Raw genomic sequence first — 15,769 nt, forward strand, 5'->3', positions numbered from 1 at the left:
TGTGGAGTTTGTATTGATTTAAAGCAATTACTGTAAAGTAGGCCCTATGGATATTTACCTATGGATATTTGCCTTTAATCTAAATAAATAAAGATAAAAATAAAGATAGAAAATTGCTAATAAGGTAAGTTGTGACAAGGATGTCCATTCACAGGCCACCCTCCTACTATAATGGTAATTGTTGATGCATTGATCACTTCCCTCTCATGTGTTTCAGCTAAGTCCACATTCTGTGCTGTCACACAAAAGATTAGTGAAGAAGATTAACACTCATTAAAGGGTTTCTTTCTTTGTTTCATTTCTCTGTTTATTTGCTATATTTCCTTCACTTTTCTTTCATTCTTCATGACAGCACAAGGAGAGACTTTTTACTGAATGTCACCATTCAGTAGGCTAATTAGACAAGGATGTGTGTGCACATTGTGCATTGGTCCGGGCTTGTTGCTTTGAAACCTGCCCCATTAATACTCTTGACATTCTCCAATGGCTGACATAAAAATCGGGCCCTCACAGTAAATTGCTAATTATGCTACAAACGGGATCACATTATACAGCTTAGTGCCCCACAAGCTTCCCTAAGTGACACCAATCACGTCCTGATATTCACTGTCCACCACCACTGATATTCACTGTCCACCCCCATTGTCAGACGTGACCCTCCCAGTCACTTCCAGAGAAGCAGACAGTGCAGAGAACAACACTTAGGGAGACACTCGTGCAGCAGCTTGGGTTGGGTATCATAAAGGTTCCGGGTTTTGTTTATCTCACATTTGCTGTTGGGAAACTGCAAGTGTGATGCTTTAGATATGACCCTATGGGAGGCATTATTGGTAGAGCAGCACTTTGTGGATCAAAGTCTCCCCCTCTGCCCACCACTATGGATTAATTGAGTGGTTGACTTCATGGCAAGTGCTTTAAAATGTGCACTTAGTAACGGTAGGGATTTGCTAATTGAAAAAGAAATTGTGCACAAATGCATGGAAAAATTGCACACTATTGCAATTGACAACAAGATGCTGTATTTCAAATATGACTGGATGGAAATCTTATCTGCATTCATTGTGAGTACTGTTGATTGGGTATAGTTGCAGTGATGATTTCCTTCTGGAAAAAAAAAAAAACATGTTGCTAAATTGCATAAGTAAACATAGATTATATGACTATTTCTGACTAAAGGGACATCTAAAACATGGAAGCACAAAAATGTTATGTTGTACTAGGAGATTTGTTTGTTTTCATTGTTTGTGTGGCACAATATTTCTAAATAAAAATAAATAATGCATGTTGTTGTTTAGACTTAGATCTAGATGGTAGATGAAAGAGACGTCTGTGCCAGAGCATGGGAGGACGGCATCCTGCCATTGGCAGCGGGTGGCTTTACAGCTAAACAAATATTTGTAGTCGAACAGGCTTCTCTTCACGCCTGCGTGAGTGCAAACAGCACAGCATTAGTACTATAGCCTTCACACATCTCATGTTCGACACTGATATGACTTCAGAGTAAAACTCCAAGTTTTAAAGCACCTTTCTGAAACTTTACAGGACGCACTTTTTCTTCTTGTTTTGGCAAGTCATTGTTGCAATTGATGATGAATATAAACATATTATTTCCATGAACTTCAAACGCAGACACTCTTAGTGGTTCAATTGCACTAATAAAACCATCCCTCCAACATAGATTGAAAAGTTCATTTGATTCAGATGAGATGAGATGCTTCTCTGATGTCTGCTCCTCAGCAGCAGCATGTGTCTTTCCTCCATTCCATGCGCTGTGAATTCCAAACAGGACTCTAAGAAACACACGAAAACAAACACTCCCAACCTGAGCAGTAATAGATGATTCGGTAACACTTTACTTGAAGGTATATACATAAGAGTGATATGACACTGTCATGAACACACAACACTGTCATGACACATGAACCCTAACCCTAACTTGTCATGACCAAAACCGAATGACATTTAATGATAGAAGCGTTATGTCATAAACATCTATGACTTGTTTATAATGTTTATGACACGTTCATGACAGTGTCATCATGTCACTCTTGTGTAGATACCTTCAAGTAAAGCATAGCCGATGATTCTTCTTGGGCCTGATATATCACTGCACTCTATAGTGTGCCATGGTCACAGATATGTCCTTCATTTAATTGCAATGCTGAGAAAATTCATGTAAAGACATTTGTTAAAAAACTTGAATGACAAATTAATTTGAATGACTAATTTGAATGAATAATATTTCATGGCCTTGAGAGAAAACGGTTTATCTGTATTTTTCTATGCTATGCAAAATAAGATCTTTTATTAGTGCGTTTATATATTTATAAATCGTTACTTTTTTCTTCAAGATGTACAAAAGCAAACCCCCTGCACTATAAACTCCATACAGTTATACCTATTGGTTAAATGAGCAAGGAGTTCACAGACCTTATAGAAAATGCATTATTATATTCTCATTCATGATCACAGACTGTTGGAAAGAATTACAACTGAACCGTCCAAGCAAAATGTGGTAAAGAGGGCATATGCTATACTTCTTCTGTCTGCATAGCCAGGTCCAGGTTTAAGGCTCAAGGTGCTACAATATGCCATGTCAGCAATAGTAGATACTATACAAACTGTTCTTGATGTTTTCCACTCTGAGACATTACTGGATATATGGCAAAGTACAATTCAGACAAATATGGTGATGATGGCCGTTGAAAGAAAAAAAAAACGGTTTTGAGAGGATCGTAAGACCAAATAATTTTTTGTTTTCGGATTATGTCCTAGAACACGATTGTGATTACTGTGCGTTTTCTGAGATTGAAATAAGATCAAAACGCATCTTTTTTCCATGCTTGTGCTTGTGGTGTAAACAATATTGGCAGATTTGGTCAGTCAGGAGATCAGCTTGGTCCTATTGATCTCGTTAATTTGAACAGTGTACAAACAAAATGCTCAAACATCTTCCAGCAGTCTAGTTATCGGTAGAAATCAATCCACTCCTCAGGATGAAAAAATACATAGAAAAGAAGGTCTTCAGGGGCGATACAGCACAAAATAGAAACGTGAGATGAGTATTTTCTTTCAAAAATCAGATGCACTCTGATGTTGCTCTGATGGTTTTGGTGGTTTTGGCACACAGGACAATCAGTCTATATGTCTTTAATTCCGGTCATCATGTCAGTCGACTGTTTCCGGCAGTCTTGTCTTTTGTGGTCCCCCTATCAGGGGTCCACGACGGGGAAAGTGCTGACTTTGTTGTTGCGGCTGATGCGGCGCTCAGGTCGCGTGCGCGGCTGCTTGGTCTGGATGAGTTCTTCCGGCGTGTTCCCCAGCGGGGGCAGGAGCCGGCGCTTGCTGTTCCGCGTCTCAGGCAGCCACTGCGGCGGCAGCTCAAACGGTCCGAAGCCGAACTGGGTGGCCTCCTCGGGCTCGGTGGGGGTGGCGGGGGCCACCTGTGAGGAGGAGTAGGCGCAGCTCTGCTGGACGGGAGGGGACTTGGGCGGAGGCAGGCCCACCTCTCGCGCCCCTGTGGCGGGGTGCAGCTGGTGCTGATGGGTCAGCTCCGGTCCGACGGAAGCCGCTGCTCTCCCCGAGCTGCCAGCCGCCGCCGCCGTCTCGTCGAATCGGTGCTGGAATCCTCCGGAGCCGACAGACGGGATCTCGTGCCTCCCTTCCTCCTCCTCCTCCTCCTCGTCTTCCTCCTCGCTGGGCCTGAAGATCTGCTGCTGCCCGATGTTGAACATCTCCAGCAGCTGGCTGCCCGAGCGGGCCGCCGCCTCGCCGCCCGACCCCACGCCGGCGCCGCCCGCGCTGCCCACCTCCCCGAGTCCGGCGGTGCTCACGGCGTTTCGCCGGCTGCAGCGCCGGTGCGCCCGGACCAGCAGGTCAGCCAGGCAGTGTCGGGCCGAGCGGTTGACGGTGAGGAGGAGCAGCGGGTTGGTCAGCAACGACAGCTTGGGCAGCCAGGCGGCCGTGAGCCGCAGGGCGGCGGGCACCGCCGGGCCACCGATGCCACCCTGCCCCGCACGGGCCTGGGCGCCGAGCGCCAGCACCTGGTAGCCCACCAGCGCGGCGTAGGGCACGGCGGAGAGCGTGAAGGCCAGCACGGCGGCCAGCAGCGTGGCGTGAAGCTCTGCCTCGCGCTGCGACACGTACGGGATGGAGATGCAGTTCTGCGGCGTGCGCAGCGCCGCGATGATCACCTTCTTCTTCTGGCTGGCACTCAGTGCACGCCGGATCAGCACCATGGCCAGGAAGACCGCCGCCAGCGGCGCGATCACCGTGGTGACGTTGTACGACACCACGTACACCAAGTGACCCAGGGTGTGGCTCGGCCTGACCAAGCAAGAAGACGTGGCATAGATGTCGGTGACGTCGGTGACAACCAGCACGGGCGCGCTCGCCACCACGGCATGCACCCAGATGTAGATGACCAGATCTCGGGACTTGGCATCAGATATCTTCCGCTCCAAAGGGTACAACACCGAGTAGTATCTGAACAAAGCGACAAGAAACATAACAAAGTCAAAAATGATAGCAACTGACCAACAGTGCAAATCTTAAATAACCTGGCCCACACCTGAATTCAGGCACAGAGCTTGAGAACTTTAAGCCCTGCATGAATAGGGCTTAAAGGGATATTCCACCATTTGGGGAATTACACTCATTTTCCACCTCCCCTTGTGTTAAACGATGGATTTTTACCTTTCTCCAGTTCATCCAGTCATCTGGCGATACCACTTTTAGCTCCAGCCTAGCATAGATCATTGAATCGAATTAGTCCATTAGCATCTCGCCTGCTAGCATCACGTTTAAAAGTGACTAATATTTCCGGTAATTTTCCTATTTAAAACTTGTCTCCTCTCAAGTTAAAAAGTGTAATAAGACCAACGGAAAATCAGGAGGCCGGGGGTCGGGAGGCGATGGCGGTAGCAATTTTCTAGGCTGATTTGACATCGAACTATACTCTCATTCAGGCGTAATAATCCAGTCACTAACCGATTTGTCTGCTGCAGCTCAACCTTGTTGCTGGAAGTTAGCCTACAGGGACTATTTTCAGGTGCTGCATGATATCATTGTGCTGCTGTGCCCATGGTGTTCCTTAATTATTACGCTGGAATGAGAGTATAGTTCCATGTCAAATCAGCCTAGAAAATCGCCACATTTCATTTTCTGTTGGTCTTATTACACTTTCTAACTTGAGAGGAGACAAGTTTTAAATAGGAAAATTCCTGGAAATCTCACTTTTAAACGTGATGCTAGCAGGCGAGATACTAATTCGATTCAATGATCTATGCTAGGCTGGAGCTAAAACTGGTATCGCCAGACTCGGAGAACTGGATGAACTGGAGAAAGGTAAAAATCAATTGTTTAACTCAAGGGGAGGTGGAAAATGAGTGTAATTGCCCAAATGGTGGAATATCCCTTTAAACCTTGAAAAAAACCTTGAAAAGGTTTGCTTTGTTTAAAGTGATTTGAACATCTTCCACCGTCTGTTGTCTGAGCAAAAAGGTACACTCTTTAACAAGTCATGCTCCCTCCCTGTGTGCTGCTGACTGTGTTTGGGTGTGTGTGTTTGTGTGTCTCTTTTGACATCCACAGTGAATGAAAACAGCTTCCTACATATAGAAATGAATGAATGAATGAATGAATGAATGAATGTGGCAATATGACTATTGTCTGCGACTTCCTGCCATGTTACTAACAGCATGATGTCATTATCCCAGTGTTTTCCTGTCTTCACAGGTGAGAAAGAGGCCAGGAAAACAGAAGATAAACAGGTTGAGCCATAATGGAGGTGGATATGTGTTTGGCGGGGGGGGGGGGGGGGGGGGCTCTTCCCAGCCCCCAAACACATGAAATAAATTATTCAATGAATTGATGAAGGGGTTGTAGCAGCCCACGTTGCTATGGAAGCAGGGCCCTTGGAGCTGGTAACTGGGAAGACAGAGTAGGAAAGGGGAGCGCAGGGTGTCTGGGAAAGTGGTTCCTCTCTGTGGGTAGCCACTAGATGTTGGCCGTAATGGAAAACTGGACATGACTGCTCGAGCTCTACCACAAGCTAAATCGATTACTTCTTACCGTGTCCCGTAGGGCCCCAGTGGGATTGGAGGGAGTTTGGGGGGTAAAAACAACAGCCCACAGATTCATTGGGTTTTGATCTTTCTAAAATTAAGCTGGCCTTTCATGTGTACATGTGACACCCTTTAATGCTGTGTACATGTGGTCTTATTCATACTGTTAGTACTTGATAAGCACAGTACGCTGTGTATTCAGGCTGTCTGTCACGTGTTTAAGCCCAGGAAGAATCGAAGCATGCATAGAGGGAGAGTGATTCTACAGGGAACACTGTAAAGAGGGGGTGTTATTTTTTTAAGGCTGCAGGGTTTTAACGTAAGCACCGCATTCAGACAGGAAGAAGACAAGCAGCAATGTAAAGATGAGAGACCACAGAATGTTAATGAAATTCAGCACCATTGTAGCAATTACAGGTGAAATGACCACTGGCAACACGAGACATCATGTGACAAAGGTAAACTAATCTCAACTTTTGAGATGAGATGGGATGGGATGGGCAGCCAGAAAATGGTCAGCTGTCTGCACACGGCTTTAGAGGCCTCCCACCGATGCACCCACCCACCTGTCCAGCGCGATGGCGGTGAAGCTGAGCACAGTGACGGAGCAGAAGAGCCGCTGCAGGAACCTGACGGCCTTGCAGAGAAAGAGCACACGGAGCCACCCGCAGCAGTGTGGGCTGCTGCCCAGCAGCAGGTCAAAGGGCACGCACACCAGTGTGGCGCAGACGCCCGAGCACGCCAGGTTCTTGATGAAGCGCCCAGTGACGGGCTTGAAGACATTGGTGTAGCAGGTGCACCACAGCACTGAAGCATTGCCTGGCAAAGGAGAGAGGGAGAGAGAGATAGAGAAAGAGAGAGAGAGAGAGAGAGAGAGAGAAACCCATTAGTTGTGTATAAAGAGAGGGAAAAGAAGATCAATATGACATTGTTTGTATGTTGCTGCTTTCAGAATCCATGACGACTCAACCAGGCCCCATCACATCATGCGCATGCCAGGGTTGAGATGTTTGACACCGTCCTCCATTTCAGTGCAAGAGCACAGTTGAGATACCACAGGAGCTGAGGTCAAATCAATTATGGCATACACACACACACACACACACACACACCACAGCTTCATCAAGGGGTGAAAAGCCAGATTTCCATTCAGCCTCTGCAAGTCCCTAAATCCAAAGGTTACCCTGACCCAGTAAACCTTACACCTGCCCAAACCCCCGGCCTCCTAGTAAAATCTCAAAACACATCAATATTTTCCATCTCCTGAAAAGGCTTTGAATCACATCCAACTATGCCCCTACTACTTGTACCATATGCTTTGAAAGGAAGGAAGGTGAAAGCATGCCTCAACATTTCTGGCCATTTCTATGCCCTGGTGGCACTCCGACAGAAATCCTCTTCCTCTCACCCGCATTACCTCCCTTGATGGAAGAAGCACTTAGTGATGGTCACATTACTCACAGCAGAGGTCAAGGTAAAAGCAGGCGCAAAACACACTCATTGGGCGCAGCCAGCATGGCGAGGCTGGGGAGGTACATGACCCACTTTTTCTAAGAGCATATTTTCTCAAACCTGACAATCTTTTCTATCCTCTGTGGCTGCGCATGCAGATTTGTTTTATTTTTACTGAGAGTAAAGTGGCAGGGCAGCAGGAAATCTCTCTCTCTCTCTCTCTCTCTCTCTCCGCCTACACTTTCTGTTGTGTGGTGTGTCATTTAGAAAACACACATTACTGACAGAAATTGACTGGGGTTAACACAAAGCACGACTCAGTTCTTGACATAAGGTCAACTTGCCCAGGTGCTCCGAATGTGATTTTGTTATTCTGGCATCTTATGAAGCAGCTGCTTAATTGGCTGCTAACTTGGTTTCTTAATGTGCTCGCACGTACAGTATGACTGGTGATGTATTTTCTCTCAAAACAAGATCCTGTGTAGGCCAATGAAACCACAAAATACCGTACATGGTCATAAAATAGTCTCTCTTCTCTTCAAACCAACACAGGTGATATATTTCTAACTCCTCAGAAGCAAACAACAAACTACAAATTCCTCTGAGTTAAGACACAAAACACATCCACCTCTTAGGCTAAAATGAAAATATGCATCTTTAAAATTAAAATATGACATAACATATATTTTGTTCATTTTCATAGCTTGCTCATCAGGAATCCGTTTGCATTGCCAACATATTCTGGCAAATGCAAAGTTTCATTTCAATATGTCATATGATATTTAGTATAACCAGCTCTAGGTATCTCAGTACTTTTCCAGCCCTTGCAAAATAGCTTACAATGACAAATCCAATTATAAGGTCATCCTTAGCTCAAAAATCACGTCCGGAACAAACTATTTGCATTGACACTGAGGGAGAGGCAGGGCCAACAAATACATCCACACTTCCACTTTGTCTGAATCATTTTTGTCTCATTGCCATGGGATGTGTCAATGTTTGAGTGGCCCGCCAGCAATAAAGGTAACTCCTTGGAAACCGCATGCAATGTATTACAGAACTTGTGTAAACAGCAATACTATGATAACATTTCAAAGGCCAAAAAACACAAGCAAAAAGGATTGATGTTTGTCACATTTTACATCTTGACCAAGCAATAAGTCCAGCTAAGAAAAAAATTGATGTCTTACCACTTTGAGCGGTATTATCTTCCTAATAATACTGATATCAGATTACATTTTCTGCTCAAAGTAATTCATACTGAGCTGTGTCTAGTAATTGAGTCATTATAACAGATGAAATGTCTTGAATGATGTCGTTATTAATCAGCCTTGTAAGGTCAGCAATAAGATAACTGATATCAGAATAAAATTACTACATATCCGAAAGTATACCTAAATAAGAGACCGACTTTAGAGTTGCATTAGAATCCGATTGTGCGTTGTCATTGAATCTCATGTCATGCTGTGCAATGTAAAATAGGCTTGGTTGTTCATCAGCCAGTGTGGAAAATCCCCTACCTATAGACCCTTTCAAGAGAGTTCCATTATCAGCATCATAGTTGGCCCCACAAGACTTCCTTTTTAACATTCCATATGTTATCTTAATGCAGAGGAAGTAGATTGGGAACCAAATAGAACGTTCAAGCATTGTTTTTGTTTTTATTGTTGAAAGGGTCAATAGCACAAGGAATTTAGCACCTATCATGTGTATGTCCAGAAAAAATGCAACAACAAGAGAATGCTGAACACACAATATAGCTAGCACCAGGCCTATTGGAGAGTCTAATGCGGAAAAAGAGTGCTATTTGGAATAAGAAAATTAAAAGGTAATGTGTTGATGATTCAATATCGGACACATTGGTATAAACACATCACATGGGTATACTGTGCACAACAGGTTTTTGAGTGGCTCAATGATCAAGGGTATGGTCTGATCTAATTGAATTATACTGTATGTCTGTCTGAGGTTGTATAATCAGTACTTCCTTGAAGACCTATGACTTTATGGGACACAAACCATTCAACACCAACAATAAATATTATTCAGCCAAATGATTTTCACTAGTTTGGATAAGATGCAGCAACACAACTGGTAATTCAAGTGACAATAATCTCCAAATATAGTGGTGAAATACTTTCTGAACAGTTAAAACAAATGGACTGTGCACGGTGCGTTGCAATAAAGGTAAATGGCACTAGAGCATGAGAGGCTTATATGCGTAACTCGTGAACCTGTGAACAGAATGATGAATTTAACACATTTGTGTTGTAATTCCCTAGCCATTGCCTTACCCAGTAGAGACCCGATAAGGATAAGAATCTGTACGGTAGTGGTAAAGTCTCGGTAGGTTTGTTCTTGAATGAAGTAGCGGTTCTCCAAACGTGTCACCTCAGTTGAATGTATTTCTTCCCAAGGATCCATCTGGAGCGAGGTGTTTGGGACTTTTATCTGGGTATTGGCAGAAGCGGTGAGGTTGACCGTCCCATTTTCGACAGATGCAACCCATCTTCCAAAGCTGTCCACGTCCATCTTTCACATTAGCTTCGTGAACTGCTTTACATTTCAAAAAACTAACTGTTGAGTTTAGGCTTGAGGTTTAGGTTAAGTTGAGTTGTACATGGTATTCCCATGTGATCAGTTCAGAGCATCATATTGTCAAAGAGGTGATGCTTGCAGGTGCCGGAATCTGGCATGTATATGAATCTCTTGCTGAAGAAAAGTCCATGGCAAGATGACGATGCCCTTGGCATTAACATGCTGTCATTTTAAATCAATTTCCAGAATAAGACACAGACGAAGGAAAAAGCCCATTTTGTCATTTGATGCTGATGGCCATTCTAGCCGATCCCAAGCGCCGATCCTGTAGGCATATAAGAAGAACACTCAGTGAAACTCAGCAACTAGTCAATAGGCTAAACGACTTGTCTCACTGTAGTAGTGACCAGAAACATTTCAACTTTACCCAGGTAGGCTATTAGGTGTGTGCTCTGAGGTGAGCTGCCCTACGATTTGCGCTACGATTTTTCTCGCTCGTGAAAGTGCGAGCTTGGTTTTCGAAAGCTTCCATCTGTTGAAGCTATAAGCAGGCTACAAGGACATGGTAGGCTATACTGGTTTTGTTGAGATAAATAAGGTGTTTGGATATCCGTGTTACGCACTGTTACCCAACCTACCATATCCCAGTGTCGTGAACTCAATGTGGAGATGTATGGTATCCTCCTCCCCTTACGAGTGGACTGCAGACACATCTGCACACATTTTGTCACGGTGCAATCATGACAAAAAATAGTTCGCTTTTACCTTAAGTGAGCCGACGTTCGTTTTGCAAAGCGAATTAGTAGAGGTCTGTTTTCTTCAGTAAAAACTACACCCGAATGCTTTACGTCACCAGGGCATCTGTCCGTCAGAAGTAGCATTCGAGGGACTGGGAAAAGGGAGGCTAACGCTCTCAAGAAAGGAGCTCCTCCTTGGAAGGTATAAAATCAAAATATTGGGTCGTGTTGTCGTAACGCCGACCAAATGGAAAACAGCGTTCTCTGTGGTTGCAGACAAACGGGGAGATGCAGTTCTGCAAATTGAGTAACGTTCATGTTTGGTCACTGTTTACTGTCACTCCTTACGTGCCTTGAATACGCCTAATTCACCTCACGGTGAGGAGAGAAATTCCTCTTGAGCTGACTGGATTCTGCTATGGCCCTTGTCAGAAACAAAATAAAGGGGCCGTTTCCATAAATTATAGGCTATATTGTATGTTGCGACTCATGGTTAAATGAACAGCCTATATTTCAATGAGACTCTTGTCCAAAACATTACAATGGTCAGCATTATACCCTTTTTTTTCAAACGTATAGGCTAGGCTAGACCTAATCAGTCAACGGAGTGCAATGATGAATGTCGGGTTTCAAACCCAAACACCGCAGCTAAAGGTTTTTAAGGTCCAATGTTGCATACAGTGCTTATGGATTTTGCACCTCTGAATTAAAATAGAGACCTCTCTCTCTCTCTCTCTGTGTGTGTGTGTGTGTGTGTGTGTGTGTGTGTGCGCGCGCGTGGAAAAGGTAAAGTCTGGCTAAAAAAGACTCCAAGCTTCTGTTTGAGTTTCTTATTGAGTACGGAAGCGCTTCAGGGCTTCACTTGTCCCACATTTTGTTGTTTCAGACTTATCTTAAAATGGATTCATTTTTTTTACTCATCAATTTACCCAATAATCCAACACTCCACAAAAACAGATGTTTGGAGTGTTTTGTTCATTTAAAAAAAAAAAGAAAAAAAAAAAAGACTGAAATATTTCATTTACATAAGTATTCAGACCCTTTGTTATGATGCTTGTAATTGAGCTCTGGTGCATCCTTCTTCTATCAATGGTCCTTGAGATGCTTCTACAACTTGATTGGAGTCCACCTGTGCCTAAATTAATTCACTGGACAATAATAATAATAACAACATTCAATCTACCGTTGTCTGTATTTTTTTTTTATTTTATTTTTTTTTATCTCAGACTGGCTATGGATATTTAACATGTCAAATGTAGTGTGTGTACAGTAGGTGTACATCTTAAATAATAAGAGTTAAAACATGTTAAATATGACAACACATTAAACCTAACTATTAGTTTAACATATGTATGAAAAAACATGATTTATGTAGGAAATAATTACATATGATATATAGTGTGACAAATAAATAATATGGTGTGATGAGAAAACCCTCACAACATGATATGACATCACACTATGAGGTTTCACAACAATGAACTATGTTGTTGTATGCTATAGCACCCTAACAACCACTCGCTGCAACATGGTTACATAGATTTAAAGGTAATATTGACAAAAAAGTAATTTCTTTTTGGCCTACTTATGTAAAAGGTGTCACACCAGAAGACCATGAGAAAGGGTAATGAAGTGGGAGTGGCAAAAATGTTTGATTTATTGAAAAGATTATGAGAGAATAATGTGTGCCTTGTAATGTATTACAGCATTGCTTTATGCGTTGCCTGTGTCTAAATGCTTCCGGAAAAACTCCTGAACTCTCCCCCATAAGTCTACCTCAGCGTGTGCGTTAGTTTTAGCCTCTCCTCCAAACGTCACCACTTTACCCACTGCCGCATGGACGCCAGAGGGGTGGAAGGGCATGTAGGGAACGTCCACAAAGTGTCCTGCCTTGGGGTACCTCACTATCTCAAAGTTCTCCTTCCCACTGTCTCTAGTAGTAACACTGTCTGGAAATTCAAAATTTCGTCGCCTTTTTTTTTTTTTTTAAACATAGTCCAGTCCATACAACTTCATTTCAATTTCGAAAGAAATACTGGACTATGTTTTTTTTTTTTTATTTTTTTTTTTAAACGGCGACGAAATTGTGAATTTCCAGAGCGTGTTACTCCACACTCGGCAATCGACTCCTACGGACTTTCCCCTAAAGACGCCAGCTGCAGCAGCAACATTTCCGGAAAAGTACTGGCTTGATGAAATTCATTCTGGACTCTCTATCCGACTACATAAAGACCTCGGGATACTTCGGTTTGGCTTTAGGGACCCTCTACTCACTACCACGTAAGTGTAATGTTGTTTGGAACTGCAGAAGAGGTATATAAATAGCGTTTTGTAGCGGCGAAATTACTTGCTCTGGTCACTTCCAGGCTAACGAGTTTTGACTAAAAACGGTAAAATCGAACTTTCTCAAAACACATCTCAATGACATGATTTTGATGTCAACTCAACGTATGTACTCCCAATCATCCGTAAATTGATGTAAAGTGCATTTTACTCCGGATAATTCATTTAATGGTGACAACTGCTTATACTTGACAGGAATGATGCTATTGAGAGAGAGATCTCCACTCTTGGAGATTGAAATAACTCCAACTCCAGAGCCTTTCAACAAAACAGAAAAAGCAAGACATGTATCTGATTATTTAATATATAGCATATCAAATACATCACTGTTACTGTATTATACACTGTGCGTGAAGGCAATCTGTATTTTTGTTACTCACTTTGGGGTGTTTCTGCAAGAAACGTACTCCCTCTTCAAAGGCTCTCGGTTCTGATGGGCCACTGCCTAGAGTGTAAAGATCCACAATGCCAGGGAAGGGTCCTGGGCCTGCAAGCGAAGGACAAGTTATTGGTCATTTATTAGGCCTAATACCCTCAATATCCTGGTTAAATGTTAACTTTTTTTGTTGCTGTGATTAGGCAAACAGTGTAATCGACAATATTCAGACAACAGCGAGTAGTCTACTGTATGAAATACTTCATTAAGAATAATAATAAAAATGTATTCTTTTGATGATGATATCTAAGTGCAGATGAAACACTGTTTTACGTTTTATGATGGATACAGGATATTAAATCCAACCATTCACATAGCAATCAATAAAGTATCTTTCTATCTCTATCTATTTTTCAGCAATGTTTCAACTTCAATACCAAAGAGCTTAGGACTTAGGATAGTGATATTCTGTGCTTTGATGTCACTAGGGAAAGATCCGGCAGAGTTTTATTTGATGTGCATCAAGGGAGAAACACATGATTTATTTTGGAATGTATATGAAGGACGAGACGACTCACGATCAGTGAATCGTGACAGGTTGAAAGTGTAAAAAAGTTCCCAATCATTTCGGGCACCCCTAGTGGACGCAGAGGGCCCTTAGCGCAATATAATGTGCCATAAGGGCTCTGCGTGTAGGCTACAAATAGCTCAAAACTATGCATAGCTTCGAGTGCATATAATTTGCAGTTCGAAGTCATTCCTGCATGCATTATTTCTGTCTTTGTCCGAATTGTTCTGTCTTTGCATGAAATAGGCTTACCTGGTGGAATAAAAAGAGCTCCCCGTATTCTACCGTCTGTCACGACAACCCTCTGGACACCTTCCTTCATGAAGCGCCTTTGGTGTGTCTCCTTGGCAAGAACATGTTCCGGTCTTTCGTGACTGACCACCTTAAAGGAGAATTCCGGTGTGATATTGACCTAAAGTGTATTGAAACATGATGTGAACGTATGTCTCATAGCCCATTTCGGCTTGTCCCCTGCACTCCAAAATCTGGCGCTAGTTAGCCGATGCTACCAACAGCTTTTTCAATAGTGGTGCTTCGGCATCGGGCTAGCCATGCAAATAAATCACTGTTTTACACCCATTTACGAGGCTCAATGTATCTCCACACTTCATTGGTAGACTTCCGAGGGCCCTGACATTTAAAACGAGACATTGAGAACTTTGAAAAAGCACTGGTAGTTTACTTACAAGACGATTTATACAGACAGTATCTTCACGAAGTTTAGCGTTTGCAGCCATCTTGAATTTAGTCACGATAAGTCGAGCAACGAGTAAGAATGAACAGCTATGATAAGGGATCAGATTCCAAAAATAATTCAGTGGAAATGCATGGATTCCAGTTGCTGCTACTGGAAGAAACTGGAATCCATGCATTTCCACTGAATTATTTTTGGAATCTGATCCCTTATCATACCAGTATCATACCTCCAAAGTTGAAGCCAACGCTGATTCAAACAACCGCTCTTCGTTCACCATAGCCACCTTCCTTGTTGTTCACCGTCGCAGGACTGTCGTTATCCTGTTAAGCCCGCCTTAAGACTCTCTAACAAAATAGAGCGCTGTGATTGGATGACGTCCACGGCGTCAGCCAATAGAAATCCCTATGGTTTGATGCTAGACGTACAGGCCAGGGTTTCCGTTGTCCGGTAATTACCGGACATTGACCGGAAAAAAAATGAAATGTCCGACAAAATTAAATCTCTCCGGTCAAATTGTCCGATTGATATTGGCTAATAATCCTGTCCCCCTAACGCAATCTGAATTTGAGAATAAGCCTTAAAATGTAAGCCTATATTAAAGCAATACGTCCTTTGGCTATGTTTTTAAATGTACAGGCTCTACCGTTTGAAAGCTATTAAACAACACGCATAGCCTATGCTGCATTTCAAATACTGTAGGAAACATTTCAAATAGGAAGCGCACGCTTAAAACGTCCATGTTAAACAACGAACAAATGAGTGAGGCGGTTCAAACATGGCCAGGTCCAGGCAGACTAGCCTTAAAAGTTTTTTTCAGAGGACAGACGCGATGGATGATGATAAATTGGTAACGTCTGAAGCCTCAGATGTCCGGTCAACTCCACCACCACCAGATAAAAAGCATAAGTGTCGGGCGTATCTGTCGGAATCATGACGTTGGAAGTGGAGTTGCGGGGTTGCGGCCGCTCCAAGACACTGTCATTCTCCGTGTAC

The 15,769-nt window shown here is 43.1% G+C and overlaps 1 protein-coding gene across 3 annotated transcripts; it reads right to left on the reverse strand.

Moving 5' to 3' along the window:
- Positions 1-2,075: 2,075 nt before the first annotated feature.
- On the reverse strand, positions 2,076-10,971 carry gpr176 (G protein-coupled receptor 176). 3 transcript variants are annotated; one of them, XM_042095590.1, is made up of 4 exons: positions 10,821-10,971; positions 9,812-10,380; positions 6,632-6,884; positions 2,076-4,485 (listed from the first exon to the last, which is right to left on the reverse strand). In XM_042095590.1, exons 2-4 carry the CDS (start codon positions 10,047-10,049, stop codon positions 3,213-3,215), a joined length of 1,764 nt encoding a protein of 587 aa, XP_041951524.1. In that variant the 5' UTR covers positions 10,050-10,380; positions 10,821-10,971; the 3' UTR covers positions 2,076-3,212. The 3 variants fall into 3 exon arrangements, with proteins under 3 accessions (XP_041951524.1, XP_041951525.1, XP_041951526.1); XM_042095591.1 differs by having other exon boundaries at positions 10,694-10,971; XM_042095592.1 differs by lacking the exons at positions 9,812-10,380; positions 10,821-10,971 and adding an exon at positions 8,912-8,988.
- Between the last annotated feature and the right edge of the window lie 4,798 nt (positions 10,972-15,769).

This window comes from Alosa sapidissima, chromosome 6, assembly GCF_018492685.1.
Source record: "Alosa sapidissima isolate fAloSap1 chromosome 6, fAloSap1.pri, whole genome shotgun sequence".
NCBI lineage: Eukaryota > Metazoa > Chordata > Actinopteri > Clupeiformes > Clupeidae > Alosa > Alosa sapidissima.